We start from the raw sequence: 16,647 nt of genomic DNA, 5'->3' as shown, positions 1-16,647 counted from the left end.
TTTTGAGGCTACTACTTAACCTACCATTTTGACTAAGGTTAACTGTACCAAATTACTTTTCATGTTATAATTGACTATGAGCAGAGATTCCCAATATAGCTTATGGTAATGTAATGGAAGTTCCTACAGGATTAGATAGGAAGAGTAGAAGTGAATAATACTGCTAATAAAAATGGCAGAATTCACTGAATACTTTCTTGGTCAATTACTATTGTAAGGACTTACATAGCTATCTCATGTAATCTTCACAACAAACATGGGATAGATATTATTGTGGGCTTCCTTGATGGCTCAGATGGTAAAGAATCTGCCTGCAATGCAGGAGATGTGGGTTTTATCCCTGGGTTGGGAAGATATTATTAGTATTCTTATTTTATAGCTATGGAAATAGAGGAAAGTGAGGTTAACTTGTCCAACATTAGAACAGGAAGAGGGGAACCTATTATTCAAATTCAAATAGTATGACTCCTTGCACATAACCTTCACCGAATTGATTCATCCAATGTGTCCTGAGCATTTATATGGTGCCAGGCACTGTACAACAAAAATACTTCCTATGTCATCGTCAAAAGTGATAAAAATTTGTATTACCTAGACCATTCTTGAGATTTAATAACCTCAGAAAGAACATCCTTACAGTGTTAATTACAAAAGAAAATGATTTATATTTGCTATACATTTTTATTGCAGTATATGGATAGAGGTAGCTCAAGTAATATTTAGACTTTTATTATTCCTTAAACACCAAATTTATGATGCATATGCAATTCTGAAATACAGTAACCAATCTTCATTTCAGTTCAGTTGCTCAGTCGTGTCCGATTCTTTGCGACCCCATGAATCACAGCACGCCAGGCCTCCCTGTCCATCACCAACTCCCAGAGTTCACTCAGATTCACGTCCATTGAGTCAGTGATGCCATCCAGCCATCTCATCCTCTGTCTTCCCCTTCTCCTCCTGCCCCCAATCCCTCCCAGGATCAGAGTCTTTTCCAATGAGTCAAGTCTTCCCATGAGGTGGCCTAATTCACGTTAATTAAAAATGTATTTTTCCTCCAAAAAGTACAAAGTAAAATAAGACCAGTGGAGGATTATTTCAGACTAACATTGTGTGCTCCCCTCTTGAGCTCTATTTTTTATCATTAAATGGTTGTATTTTGCATTAAATTTACCTTCTCTTGTCTCCAAGCATGCCATTTACGAGGTTGAGAAATATCCTGCAATCCTAATTTTCGAAAAAGAGAGAGCTTTTAAAAAACACAGCAATTAAAAAAACCTTGTTAATTTGTTATTTTATACTACTTACTGTTTCAAATTCAGAGTCTTTAATTCCTTTAAATGCATTAGCAATAAAATCCATTGAGAACCACTGACAAGCCAGTTCTCGTCTTTGTTTTTCTGTGGTCATTCTACATAAAGCTTCAACGATACCCGCTTGCAAGTCATAATCTTAAAAAAAAGTTAATTATTTGAAATTATGAAAATTAAAGTTTATGAAACTCTGTATTTCATAAGGTGTTAGAACAAGCAAGAGAAATAAGGAACATAGTGCAATTAACTCATCTTTTGCCATTTTCTTCATATAGATTAGAAATATCCCACCATTACATGGCATGAACACAGCCCGAACAGCAAGACAAGTTTGTCAACAGAAAAAAAGAATAAAACAAAAAAATTTAAGGACATTTAAAAGAAACTCTTAAATATGCAAAGATACTATCATTCCATTATTATTAGAGTTGTGAATTGCAAAATAACTGACAAGTCTATAAATCATAGGTAATCTTTGTTTTCCTTTTGTATATCATGATGTTTACAAGTTATTTTGAAGCCACTGGTTTGTTCTATATGTAAATGACTACATCGAAATTTTCTCATATGAAACTTAGAAAGAAAATTTCAGTTCTTTTAATAAAGACATCATTTACAAACAAATCAATCCCAAGAATATTAAACCTAATTTCATAAAATATATTTGAGAAATTTCTTAGCAAAAGGAATTAAAATCTACTAGAAAATTAAGTTATTATTCATAAACCTACTATTAGGCACAAATTATATTTGACAATTCCTATTATCATACTTCTTAGTTCCACAGATATTTATCCTTTATTTATTAAGGTAATTAAAAATTGCTTGATTATGCAGTTTATAATTTTTTCATATAATTTCACATTATATTATTTTGACTGAAATATTATATTCTATTAGTAAATTTGGAATAACTTCAAATATGAACATTTTGAAAAAACATACCTCCAGCATCTAAAATCCTTTCTCCCATACTACTCCTGTGAATCAAAACAGCAGGTTATACAGTGGACAAGTATCAATTAAAAAGAAAGTTCATATGTTTAGGGTAAAAAACTTCACTAAAACTTATAATTCACTCGTAGTAGACTGTGGCAGAAAACATATCCATATACTATATTACAAACCTGTAACAGTTGACCAATTTTAATTACTAATACAACTTATGGTTGCCTTATTTGCCTTATAAAACATCCTTTAAATTCTTGACTTAAACTACTAATTAAAGCAATATAGTAAAAATTATTACATGAGAATTAACATTTGTTGGTTACAGAGTATTTTCCTGGCATCTTGAGGCATTCTGTCAAGCATCACATTCATTTTTTTTAGAGTCTAGAAAAGAAAAAAAGAGAATCCATTAACTTTATATATTCAATGAAACATTAATATGTTTTCAGAGATAAGTACATAAACTTAGAAGCCTTTTTTTCTTAATCACAGTATTTTATGCAAGGAATGAAGGGTGGGGAAAGAATATAAAGCATAAAATAGTGAATACAAGAAAACATAAAACAAAGGATATCAAAAATAGAATATACGACGATTCTTATGCTTAAAGCACTCATACTCTGCAGTATGACATGTTCATTATTACTCTATCATAAGAACTAAGGAACCAAAAAACATCTTATTAATATGTATTCTTATGACTATACACATGTACACATATATTATCAATATATACTATAAATTATTTTCAGCATGTAAATACTGAGGAACTAATATCTAGATGGTACAGTTTATTTTCATATGAGCTATATTCATATACATAAATCCACATGGCTATAAATGTTCAATATATATTTACGTAATATATTCATCATGTCAGGCAATGAATTTCTCCTCCTGAAACCATAAGTTGTGTCCAACTCTTGTGCCCCATGGACTATAGCCTGTTAAGAATTCTCTCTGTGGTATTTTTCAGAGTGAGCTGCCATTTCCTTCTCCAAAGCAATGAATTAAGACCACAGAAATACACTACATAATAATTCAGTGCTGAGATAAAATAATTATTCAATCTGATAAATTGCTACCAAATTGACTCTACTTTCTCTTTAATTTTTAAAAGAAAAACTAAATAATGGCTTACCTCCTGCTGAATACAAATATTCACTCTTGAGTCAATAACCAGGGCACAAATTCGAGGCACGAAATTTTCCACTATTTGCCTTTTACCTGAATAAAAGTTAATTATTGAGAAATGTGTATTTTAAAGGACAACCTTTTCTTATATGAGTGAATGGAAAGGACATACTAATTCAGTTCAGAAGAAGGCCCGTGGACTGCCCTAGTCACCAGAAAGCATGAAATTCAATCCTGGTTCTGCCACTAATCAGCTGTGTAACTTTGAAAAAACACATGTATACCCATGGCTGATTCATGTCAACATATGGCAAAAACCACTACAGTACTGTAATTAGCCTCCAATTAAAATAAATTTTTTTAAAAAAAGAAAAAAACATCATTCAACAGATGTGACTGATCTGAACTCTGACAAGGGAATAACCCCAGATCCATTTTTTAGGCACTTAAAACAGTATTAGTGTTTTGGATAAATATAGTTCAAAACTGGAAACTTCTATTTTAAGGTTTTTATAAAAACTGGCCTCAATAATTTATAGTCATACCTTCAAAATTTCATAATGGTCATTAATACCTCCTCATGAAGATCTAAATAACATTACCTGTTTCTAAATGTGACCCTAGTCTCTCAAAAGACAAGGCTTTATTAATACCAATTAAGAGGAATCTGCCCCATGCTAATTCACGACATAATTTTTAAGAAATAATTTTAAATAATGGCAACAAAGGAACAGAAAATGTACAATTTCACAGTGACTACATTAAAAGAAGAAAAAAAATCAATGAATTATCTAAAAAGATAAAATGATTTATTTTAAAAAACTAGTTGGATCACTTCATAATCATTGGTGCTTTAGGACTGTTTTCTCCCCTAAAAAGTGAAGAATTTAGACTAGATTGTTAAGTGCAAAAAACAAATGAAAACGTAGCATTAACTACTACTGAAATAAAGAACAATCAATCTTTTAAAATGTTTTGGCTTTGAAGGCATCAAACAGCTGTTCCTTCATTCACTAGTATAAAGGATTCACCAGCCTAAATTACCAGTTCTAGGTAATTTTTCCCCAACCAACACGGAGGGAGATAAAATAACTTGAGTTTATTGTTAGGTACAAGGCACTACCAAACACAAGTTGAGATGATGAATTGTAACATGTTCTATATTCTCCTTGTCCTACTAAAAATTTCACTAGATCAAGGACAAACTATGGGCCCACAAACCAAATCCATCTCACTGTCCCTTTTTGTATGGCTGTATTCATCAGCAGGTACTCCATGGAAATATGCGACTGTATGATGTTTTACTGAATTAGTAGTCTCAGGTGAATTTCATTCATTCTCAGGAATTCAGCAATCATTAGCCACCTCTGAATGAATGGCTTTGGTAATTAGCTTGGGCTGCAGAGTTGATTAAGATTTCTTAATGAATTCAGCTCCCAAATCCAAGGAAAAACAGTGCTTATATGAGATACTTATACTTCAATAAAGTCATTTCAATGAAACAAAGGTCAACTGAATCACAACAGGCTTTCAAAAACTAAGACAAGAAATGACATCTCCATTTCCAACAGAAACATAGGCGATAAACTTTTTCCAAGCTCCAACTACAGACCCAGCAGCGTTCTGGGACGCTGATATAAGTGTAAAGGAAATTTCCATATTTAAAAACTGATTTTAACTGTGCAACTGAAGAGCTTCCACCTAACCTTCAACTGAAAGTGATTAATCTGCAATGCAATGTCATTCTAAAAAGTAAACATTAAGAAAAAAGGGAGAGGGTGGGATGGTTTGGGAGAATGGTATGGAAACATATATATCATATATGAAACGAATCGCCTGTCCAGGTTCGATGCATGATACTGGATGCTTGGGGCTGGTGCACTGAGATGACCCAGAGGGATGGTACGATGAGGGAGGAGGGTGGGGGGTTCAGGATGGGGAACACGTGTATACCTGTGGTGGATTCATGTTGATGTACGGCAAAACCAATACAATATTGTAAAGCAATTAACCTCCAATTAAAATCAATAAATTCATATTTAAAAAAAAGAAAAAAGTAAGTCTTAGTTGCTCAGCTGTGTTCGACTCTTTGTGACCCCATGGACTGTAGCCCACCAGATTCCTCTGTTCATGGAATTCTTTAGGCAAGAGTACTGGAATGGGTTGCCATTTCCTTCTCCAGGGGAGACCTTCTCGACCTAGGGCTTGAACCTGGGTCTCTCATATTGCAGGCAGATTCTTTACCAGATATCTGAACCACCTTGAGCATGACTTTTAATTAAGCACAGTCATCCCTTGGAAAGCATTTATAGAATATTAGACTTTTTTCATGTATACATATATATACACATAAAACACAAATATTAAGGAAAAAACCTAATTCTATAAATGTTGCCAAGTGATGACTATGCTCAATTAAAATACATGTTCACGAACTGATATCAGTATTTGGCGTTATCTGCATGAGTGTGAAGAGACATTTTCTAATGTAATATACACAAAATCTCATTATAGACGAGTATGAACAAGTAAGACTTGCAATCAGTTTTTACAATAGCAAACACTAACTCTGAACCTTAATTAATAGACACTATTACCTTCTCAGAAAAGAATGCTATTCTCCTTATTAGTATTTTAAAATCATTATACTCTGAGTTGCATCAATAAAACATTTATGGAAATGTGTTTTCTTTCTTGTTAAATAACTGCCTGTGTAACAGTCTCAATTTCTTTCTTGGCGCACAAAGCCTAAAATATTTTCTAATTCTTTACAGAAAATATTTGTAGATCCCTGAATTAGGTAATGAATTCCTAATGTTAGGATAACACGACAAGAGTTGGAAAATTATACCAGAACTTTAAGAGCAAATTATTGTTCCAATAGAAATAAAATGTTTATTATACCTTCATCATCGACGTCATGTATGACCTGAGAAGAAAATGAGTAATATTTAAAACTTACTTATAATAAAAACCATTAAAAATAGTACTAAAGTAGGTTACTTCTGAATTCACCATAAAATTATTTAACTTTTATTATTAACTAATTAATTAATCAGGATAAATGCACTAACCAATCTGTTAGTGACTTTTGATCTCAGACCATATAGAACAATTTGTTTTTAAATGAACACATGCAAATTATTTAACTTTTATGTATTAATCAATTAATTAATCAGATAAATGCACTAACCAATCTGTTAATGACTTGATTTCAGGCCATATAGAACACAAATGTTTTTAAATGAACACATACATGCTTCATAACATCAGTGAATCAATATGGTTGTTACCATCAAAAGATCAAGTATGTCTTCTATCATATTTATAACAGCTTCATCTTTTGAATTTCCCCGACTCAGAATAATCTCCTTGGATTTTTCAAACCAGGCAACCATGTAAAAAAAGGAAATGTATACATTAGTCACTTTGAATTCACTTAATAACTTTAAGAATGTATTTATAGAAACAGTAAACCTAAAAACAAACATTATAAATAAAAATTCCAGTACTGTATCAAAATAAGTTTATGCTCTTAAACATCTTCACTGTTTCTGCTTTTTGCTAACTCACTATATGTTCCCCATTTTTTAGATGGGAATGAATGAAGTTCCAATTCCAAGGAGAAAGTCTTTATTACTCTCTTCAAATTCTTAGTTCATGAACATTCATACAATAGATAAAAAGTAAATTATCATTACACATTAGATCATCTTATCATTGTTATTATTTGAAAAGTTTTGGCATTACTTTTTTATTATTGAACTCAGATGTTTGAGTACATGCTATGCCTTAGGGACTGTTCTTGTTGCTGGGAATATAACAAAGAATGAAAAAGACAAAAATCAATATTTTTTAAAATGGGAAATATAATAAACAAAATAAAAAGAAAAATAAAAGTTAGACTAGGACTAAAATGAGCTAGAGAAAATAAAACAACTTGAGGCTTTTTGGAGTTTTGGGACCTTACATTCACATGATCATCAAGGACCCTGTATACAGTTTCCTTGTGATCTTTAATTCTCTAACATATACCACAGGTTATAAAAATATTTTATCTCAAAGTTTTATATACATTTTCCAAATTTATTTTTCAAGAGTATGAACCGCTTAATTAGAAAACACAGCTTTAAACATATTTCCCTCACATGAATATGTTACATATTCTATACTTATCTTTTGGACTAGTCCTTGTTTTATCATAGTTAGAAGTCCAGCTTGCCCCAATATACTGATATTTTTGCCACATCTTCCAAAAGAAACCAAAATGGTTGAAACAGTTTGGGTATCTTTTTTATTAAGCTCCTAAAATGCAAATCATAGATTTAAACATTTGCAAATATAAAATAAAATGGAACTGGCATTATGCTAGGAATGTTATTAACATAATCCTCATAAATCCTGAGTGTGTCATTATCATAATCTCCATATCTCAAAGGACAAAAGTGTGGCTTTAAAAGGTGACTTCCTTACAGCCCCTCAGCCAGTGAACAACAAACTCAGCAAAAGAATGCAGAATTATATAATTTAAGAAACTTTATACTTATGAGGCAATGAACCAGTTACCTTCCATTCTAAAAAGCTCTATGTATTTAACTAAGGGATATAAGAAATCTTAATCTTAGATTTGTAACAATTATCAAATTCTGGTGGAGGTTGTCAATAATCACTTGCATAAAAGTATAAAAATACTTTATATATGACAAATCAAGTCCAAGATTTTAGATGATTTTTGTTTTTACTTGTTTTATTTTTGCAAGCAACAAGCACTGTCCACACAACATGATTAATATGCTAACAGGTTTTCAAAAAGTAGATCATATTGTTTAAACCTCAAGTAAGTACCCTATTCTCCTCCGGTATAAATAAAGTTAATAATGGTAACACTATGTAAACATGATTTTTGTATATACTGTTTACAAAACAATAGTCCAACATGTTACTTGGTACTCCTCAAACAAACACACACAAAAAAGCAAGTGGTGAAACAAGCAGTTATTTATACAGGTAAGCCTGCCAAAGCCTTTTTATTCATTTCTCCCAATGGAGAATCTCCTCCTAAAAAGCATAGTGCTATCTAATAACCGTAACAATCATTCAACGAAAATGAGTATTTACCCTGCACATAAGGTCATCTAACTTGTGGAAAAACTGTTTGCTGCATTTAATCTTCACATCTTCACAAATATCAATTTGTAGAAGTGTTTTCAAAGGTTTAAAATCATTTTTCCTTAAAGCATCATCAATGCATTTTTCCAACTGCTGAAGAAATATAGAAAATACCACATATACTGAACTGAAACCAACATTAGTCACCTTATGGAATCAACTAATTTAAGAACTGCTTTCACATTTGAAAATTCTCAAGAGCTTATAAAACAATTTATATAACTGTCCACTATTAAATTTGGGGCAACAAAATTAGAGATTAAGTTTCTTTGATAACAATATCTATATAGGAAAATATATTTTAATAATTTCTACTTCATATCTCTTATTGAAAAGTCATCATTAAGTTAAAAACAAAAACCTGTTAATGAAAGAAATAAAAATCAGCTTTATAGTAACTAATACTTAATACCATGGATAAAACCCTAACATATCTGTCAACTTCTTCATGAAAAAAAAAAATGCATAAAGAAGGTAAAAGCACTTCTTTAGGAGCTATACCAACCAAACTAACTTAAGCATTACATGTACACATAATTTATTATTATATTCTATATTTATAAGCTTTACAAACTGCCATTCCTGCTATAAAAGTACACCTCATTAACAAGGAATTTTCATACAATAATATGATTGACCTAAATGTAAATACCTTACAATTTTAAACCTTGACATTAAAGTATCCAGGCATAAGTTATATATAAATCAATGTATAATTCACTTCTATGTAAAAGGTATATATAAATAATCTTTAATACTTTATATTCTTAAAGCTTCTGGAAACAAATCTATTGAAAAATAAAAGGATAATATTTTTATTTAAATTATTTAACTCTTGACCATTTCATAGGAACAAGTAAGTTTTGTCTTTCCTAAAACTATAGCATTTAATATCTATAAATAAACAAAAAGTAATTTTAGGAATTAAAATACTTCCTTTTAGCCTAGGACTACCTACCTGGAGATCTGGTCTTATTGGCATTTTGACTTAACTTTAAAACTTGAACAAAACACCTATAAAAGAAAACATATACTTACTGAATCTTACAATCTATATGTTTACAGTTTAAACATCTTAAAACACATAAATAAGCACTGCTGCTTATACCAAAGGCAATAAATGTTGTCTCTTTAAGTTCCTCACTGTTTATGAAATTACTCATTTGACTCTGTCAAAGAAGTTTCTGGAGGAAGCCTCAATATCATTTATTCAAGCCTTGTCTTTTGATAGATGACTTAAACAAATATCAAAGTCCTGCCAAAAGGTCACAAAACTAGTCAGTGAAAGAATATAAATGTGGACCTCCCTCAAAGGTTCCAACTTTGGGAACAGGAAGAAAAATAATCCTGAATTAATGTCTAAATGAAATTTAAGCCAGTAATACAATATTTAAGAAGGGAAGTATATGCAAATATATTGCCAAAGAACAGTATATACAATATACAAATCTGCAATGAAAGGAGGAAAAGATAATCTAAGAACATTTTCCCTTCAAAGGAAAATGGAAACAGTAAGCAACACGCTTATAGGAAGCAACATGCTTACATTAAGCATCATCTTAACAAAAGCATCTAACATTTCCAAATTCAACTTGGAGGTTTGGAGGTTAGGAAAGGAAAAGAAATTTTAAAAAATCTAGAAAAGATCTTTTCTAGACATCATGAATAGAACAACTTTAATCAGTACTATGAAGAGGTTTGTAATAGAATCACAAGAAATCCAATGTAGAGGGCAGTTAATTAATTAAACCAAGAGGAATATAGGACTGTCTATCGTTAAACCACAAAAGACACTAGTCAGCCTACTTTCTAGCAGACATGCCAGGAAAGAAATTTAAGTGCCAATGAGAACATACATAATAGGCATACAAAAAGGGATGAGTTAAAAAAAAAAAATCTCCTGCATTTCCAAAGATTAGAGGGAAAAAAAAAAATCTGATCCCTAGAGAAACATTTATTCCACATGCATAAGGAGACAAGTTTAAACACGTTTTTGCAGCATTGTTCTGAGTTCACTTCAGTCACTCAGTTGTGTCTGATGCTTTGGAATTCCATGGACTACAGCACGCCAGGCTTCCCTGTCCATCACCAACTCCTGGAGCTTACTCAAACTCATGTTCATTGAGACAGTGATGCCATCCAACCATCTCATCCTCTGACATCCCTTTCTCTTCCTGCCTTCAATCTGTCCCAGCATCAGGGTCTTTTCCAATGAGTCTGTTTTTCAAATCAGGTGGCCAAAATATTGGAGTTGAAGCTTCAGCATCAGTGCTTCCAAGTAATATTTAGGACTGATTTTCTAAAGGATTGACTGGTTTAATCTCCTTGCAGTCCAAGGGACTCTCAAGAGTCTTCTCTAACACCACAGTTCAAAAGCATCAATTCTTTGGTGCTCGCTTTCTTTATAGTTCAACTCTCACATCCATACATGACTACTGGAAAAACCACAGCTTTGACTAGACAGATCCTTGTTGGCAAAGTAATGTCTCTACTTTTTAATACGCTGTCTAGGTTTGTCATTGATTTCCTTCCAAGGAGCAAGCGTCTTTTAATTTCATGGCTGCAGTCTCCATCTGCAGTGATTTTGGAGCCCGCCCAAAATAAAGTCTCTCAGTCTTTCCACTGTTTCTCCACCTATTTGCCACGAAGTGATGCAACCAGATGCCATGATCTTAGTTTTCTGAATATTTAGTTTTAAGCCAACTTTTTCACTCTCCTCTTTCACTTTCATCAAAAGGCTCTTTAGTTCCTCTTCGCTTTCTGCATAAGGGTGGTATCATCTGCGTATCTGAGGTTATTGATATTTCTCCTGGAAATCTTGATTCCAGCTTATGCTTCTTCCATCCCGGCATTCTGCACGATGTACTTTGCATAAGTTAAATAAGCAGGGTGACTATATACAGCCTTGATGTACTCCTTTCCCGATTTGGAATCAGTCTGTTCATCCAGGTTCTAACTGTTGCTTCTTGACCTGCATACAGATTTCTCAGGAGGCAGGTACAGGCGGCCTGGTATTCCCATCTCTTTAAGAATTCTCCAGTTTGTTGTGATTCACACAGTCAAAGGCTTTGGCATAGTCAATAAAGCAGAATTAGATGTTTTCTGGAACTCTCTTACTTTTTCGATGAGCCAGCAGATGTTGGCAATTTGATCTCTGGTTCCTCTCCTATTCTAAATAAGCTTGAACATCTGGAAGTTCACGATTCATGTATTGTTGAAGCCTGGCTTGGAGAATTTTGAGCATTACTTTGCTAGCATGTGAGATGAGTGCAATTGTACAATAGTTTGAACATTCTTTGGCATCATTCTGAGTGGGAAAACTCAAAAGCACCTAGATCAATGCTGGGAATGGGAGAGGGGGCAAGGAATGAATAATGTGGCATATAATAATCAATTTTGTGAACACAATAAACCCAAATTTTAGATATCTGCAGCCAAATAGTTTTAGTAATTAAAAAACATGCTGCCTGATGATAAATATAGCATAATGCCACTTACCTGAAAAAAGAAACTTTATATTATTTACAATTATCTCTAGGTACAATTTAAGTATACACACAATTGTGTGCATCCACCTGTGTGTATACAGAGAGGACATTCACTTACACCACTTAGGACAGTTTGACTATTCATCAGTTTATTGAGGAAAAAGAATAGAGAGTTGCACAAAACTGTGATCAGCTATTTGTTGAAGGGAAATTTCAGTTTTATTTGCAATTTACACTTATTTAACCTTTTAGAAGTAAATTCGCACTAAAATGTAGGTAGGTAGGGTCCAAAACTAGGGATCAGTGAAAGGTAGGTTTGGGTTATCGTGAGGAAAGTGAAATTACCAGGAAATTACCAGTCTTTGCAAATAAGTAGCTAGTGTCCAGATGCTCCATACAAGTCTATCCAGGGCCTACTATGGTCTTGCCTCATCTGTTTTTGTCTATTCTAGCTTAAATACTAAATGGGTGATTCTAGATCTGTGGCTTTCTGGGAATTTCAGAATACTAGCAATGATTCCAAGATCTCTAAATAGTGGGCAGTTGTTTTACCATTTTGCCTGTAAAATACTGGAAATGCAGGGACCCATAGTTTGCTTTCCCACTTCCCAAGGAGTGTCCCTATTTTCTACCTGGCTTCACTCTCTTTCTCATTCTCCCCAGGCCATCACAGAGGATGAAAATTTAGCCTGTAGTAATGCAATTATGGAGGTAAGAAGTAAGTATTGGAGGCCAGCAACCAACAGGGAGATTAATAAGGAACCATAAGAGGAACAGCATAGACTAGAGAACCCTGAGCATTCACCACTGCCACTATCACCACAGGCATGAAAGCTTCAGGAGGGAACATTTCTTGGAATAAAAGACAAAGTGGAGGGTACCATTGAATATCACAAAGGTAGTATAGAATAAAAAGTTGAGATAAGAAGAGATGCATACATTCCAATATCTATTCTTTAAGAAACCTAGAAAAATTTTAAAACAAAAAAAGAACAGTGGGATGGCAACAGTTGAATAATAGCTAAGAACATTCCCAAAACAAATGCAAACATCCACAAATTGTAAGATTCCATGGAATTCAAGATAAATAAGAAAAATTACATCTAGACACATTGTAAGGACATTTCTAAATAAGAATAAAAGAGAAAATCTTAAGTCACTACAGCAAAAACAAAACACAATGCATGCAAAAGAATAAACATAACAGATTATGTTTTCACAATGCAATAAATTTAGAAATCAGCTGCAAAGGCAGCTTCAAACTTCCTATCTAAACTTAACCTAAACACATATATTTGAATAGTCCGTGGGATATTAAAAGACAGAAGTGACAAAATGTTTAAGTGACTAAGAAAACATTAACATACAAAAACCTAAAGGATACAAAGATTTATAGGATGTAACCAAATCAGTAAAGTGCAATTCATAGACTTGGATGAATTAATTAAAAGGTGAAAGAACTAGCCAAAAGAGAGACCCACAGGACCTCCAGATGGTAGTTATCAGAAAAGTACTTCAAAATAACTGAGTACTGTGTACACAATGATTGTAAGACTGAGAATGGTGGCAAAGAACTGGAAATGGGTGGGAGATAAGGAAGGCCAAGGAAATCTGAACCAAAGACCAAATAATTCTAGAAACAAAAATAGTCAATAGCAAGATTATTAAGAAAGAATAAAATGGATGGTTTTAATAGCAGATTAGACAGAGATGAAGTAAAAGTTTGAGAAATGAAGCGGTACCAGAAGAATATATCCAGAATGAAGTAGAGACAAAAATATGGCGGGGGCGGGGAAGTATCAGAAGTCAGATCAAGAACACATAAGTTATTAAGCCCCATGTATGTGTAACTATAAATCCAGGAAAGGAGATAGTGAATGTGACAGAATCAATACCTAAGATATGATGACTGACACATTCCCCAAACCAACAAAATGCATCAAACAGTAGATTCAAAAAACCCCATGAATCCCAGCAAAGGAAAAAGCAAAAACAAAAAACAAACCTGGGGTAACACAGAAAACTGCTGAAAATCAAAGTTCAAAATAAAAAAAACAAACTGCTGTCAGAGAGTAAAAAGGTTATTTTTAAGCAGCATCAATAAGACTAGTAGCTGACCAATAGAGACTATGAAAGCCAAGACTTAGAATAATAACTTCTTCAAAGTGCTCTAAGATTGGGCTTCAACTTAGATAGATGGATCTAACAGATCTATATGGAATTCCTGTAGAACAGCAGTAGGGCACACATTCATCTCAAGCACACATAGAATACTCTCCAGGAGAGATCATATATTAGGTCATAAAACAAATTTTAATAAATTTAAGAAGACTGAAATCATATCAAGCATCTTTTTGGACCATAAACTGAACAACCTAGAAAAAATGGAACCAATAAGAAATATATACAACCTGTCAAGACTGAGTTATGAAAAAACAAAATCTTAACAGATCAATTATTAGTAAAGAAACTGAATCAGTAATTGAAAACCTCCGAACAAGAGAGGTCCAGGGGGCTTCCTTGGTGACTCAGTGGTAAAGAATCCATTTGTCAAGGCAAGAGACCAGGGCTCCATCCCTAGCCTGGGAAGATCCCACATGCCACGGAGCAACAAAGCTCATGTGTCACAACTATGAAGCCTGAACTCTAGAGCCTGGGAACCACACTTATTGAGCCCTCACACTGCAACTACTGAACCTGTGTGCCCTAGAGCCCATGCTCAGCAATAAGAGACGCTACCACAAGGAGAAGGCTGTGCACTGCAACTAGAGAGTAGCCCCTACTCACTGCAACTAGAGAAAAGCCCTCATAGCAAAGAAAACCGGGCACAGCCCCCCCCCCCCAAAAAAAAAGGTCCAGGACTAGACCACTTCGCCAGTGAATTCTACCATCAAAAATAAAAAATAAAATTAGGCCCCTGCTTCCCCCATTCATCATTCACAAAATAAACAATGAATTTACTAAAATGAAAATGTTTAAAAACCATTAGAAGGAAACCCAGGAGGATCTCTATGACTGAATGGTGAAAAAATTTGAAATAAAAAGCACAAAGCATAAAAATAGATTTGAACTTTTTGTATATCACTGTCTCTCTCTCTCTCACACACACACACACACACACACACACACACACACACATTTCATTAAGGACTCTCTATTTAAGAGAGGATTAAGGATTCTTATTTACTCAGAATCCAGTACTCAGTACTGACCCAGCAAGTCCTATAACCATGAACACATTCACTCTCACAACTCATACCCTTTAAGCCCCCAAGAAACACTCCTCTTATCTATATCTTTAAAAGAAGGGGATAGGACTTCCCTGGTGGTTCAGGGTTATGAATCTGCCTGCCAATGCAGGGGATACAGGTTCAATCCCTAGTCTGGGAAGATTCCACATGCTGCAGGACAACTAAGCTCATGAGCTACAACCACTGAGTACTCGTGCACCCTAGGGCCAGTGCTCTGCAACAAGGGAAGCCTGAGCACGGCAACTGGAGAAAGTCTACACAGCAACAGAAGACCTAGTGCAGACAAAAATAAATAAATATTATAAAAATTAAAGGAAGGGACTGCAGTTAATTACACTAGTCTGTTTATTCTGTATGTTCGAAATCTTACACAACAATAATAAGTTTAAGGGACTTGGGGTGGGGGTGAGGGAGAAGCTGAAACAATGCAGAGAAGACTGCAGGTTGTGCTGATACTGACATTTTATTTTAGTCCCTGCTTCAGAAAGGAGATAAAACTTAAGCAGCCTAAGTGCTCAGGTAAGAGAAAAAGTCAACTGTCAAATTATTTCTCTGTAGAGCAAAATTAGTTGATTCTTGCATAAGGAAAAGCTGCTTCCTAATAGTGCCAAACATCCATTTTCTTGCTTCTCTTTGTATTCTCACTCGTGGCTCTGGAAGTACTAGTAACTAAGTGCAGTGTTTGCAACAGGTGCACATGGTGCCAGAGAAACATTCTGTATTTCTAAGCAACCCATTATTGTTTGTTTCTACATAAATCTGGAAAACTGCATGGACATGATATGGACTATGCAGTTAGAGGGCAAACACAAGAATAGTGACTTTTTATAAAAATATTTATAAGATTTATTAAAAATTTCAGTGCTATTGGAAGAAATTATAATTAATGTTCACTAATAATTTGTATTTACCTTAGTTTTAAGAAAATTTTAATATTGCACTATTTCTTACACTTACATCATGTTTTTGGTGAAAATATACTCAAATTAGTACATTTGGAACAAAATTACAGGTTGTTTTAATCCTTCAATCATACTGTCAATACAACACAGTAAAAATCTTGATTTATTGATTTTACTAAAATGAAAGTTTGTGAAATATATACTAATTCATGAATTATACAGGTTATTATACTTCTCCAAAAATTCAGTCCATCAAATATCCATGATAAATGCATTCAAGTATGTTTGACATTTTTGCCAACACTCAAAAATAAGAGCTTCATACACATATTTCTGTTTTGTTGCAATGAAGGTATCTGTCTGAAACTAAAGACTAGAACATTTTATTTCACAATTTGAAAATGTAATTAAAAAGTTTAAATACTTAAAATATTTCAGGGGC

The 16,647-nt window shown here is 33.4% G+C and overlaps 1 protein-coding gene across 1 annotated transcript in view; it reads right to left on the bottom strand.

The window, feature by feature from the left end:
* SYCP2 (synaptonemal complex protein 2) overlaps window positions 1–9,564 on the bottom strand; it is a 63,971-nt gene extending 54,407 nt beyond the window's left edge. The window contains 10 exon segments of the mRNA XM_005688420.2: window positions 1,172–1,224; window positions 1,306–1,448; window positions 2,256–2,290; window positions 2,560–2,645; window positions 3,403–3,488; window positions 6,300–6,324; window positions 6,689–6,793; window positions 7,572–7,700; window positions 8,514–8,657; window positions 9,523–9,564. Coding sequence (XP_005688477.2) covers window positions 1,172–1,224; window positions 1,306–1,448; window positions 2,256–2,290; window positions 2,560–2,645; window positions 3,403–3,488; window positions 6,300–6,324; window positions 6,689–6,793; window positions 7,572–7,700; window positions 8,514–8,657; window positions 9,523–9,546 — 830 coding nt within the window. The 5' untranslated portion in view covers window positions 9,547–9,564.

Source organism: Capra hircus, chromosome 13 (genome assembly GCF_001704415.2).
Source record: "Capra hircus breed San Clemente chromosome 13, ASM170441v1, whole genome shotgun sequence".
In the NCBI taxonomy this organism is placed as follows: Eukaryota; Metazoa; Chordata; class Mammalia; order Artiodactyla; family Bovidae; genus Capra; species Capra hircus.
Note: the sequence above shows the minus strand (reverse complement) of the source record. Positions and strands in the feature narration are given on the sequence as shown.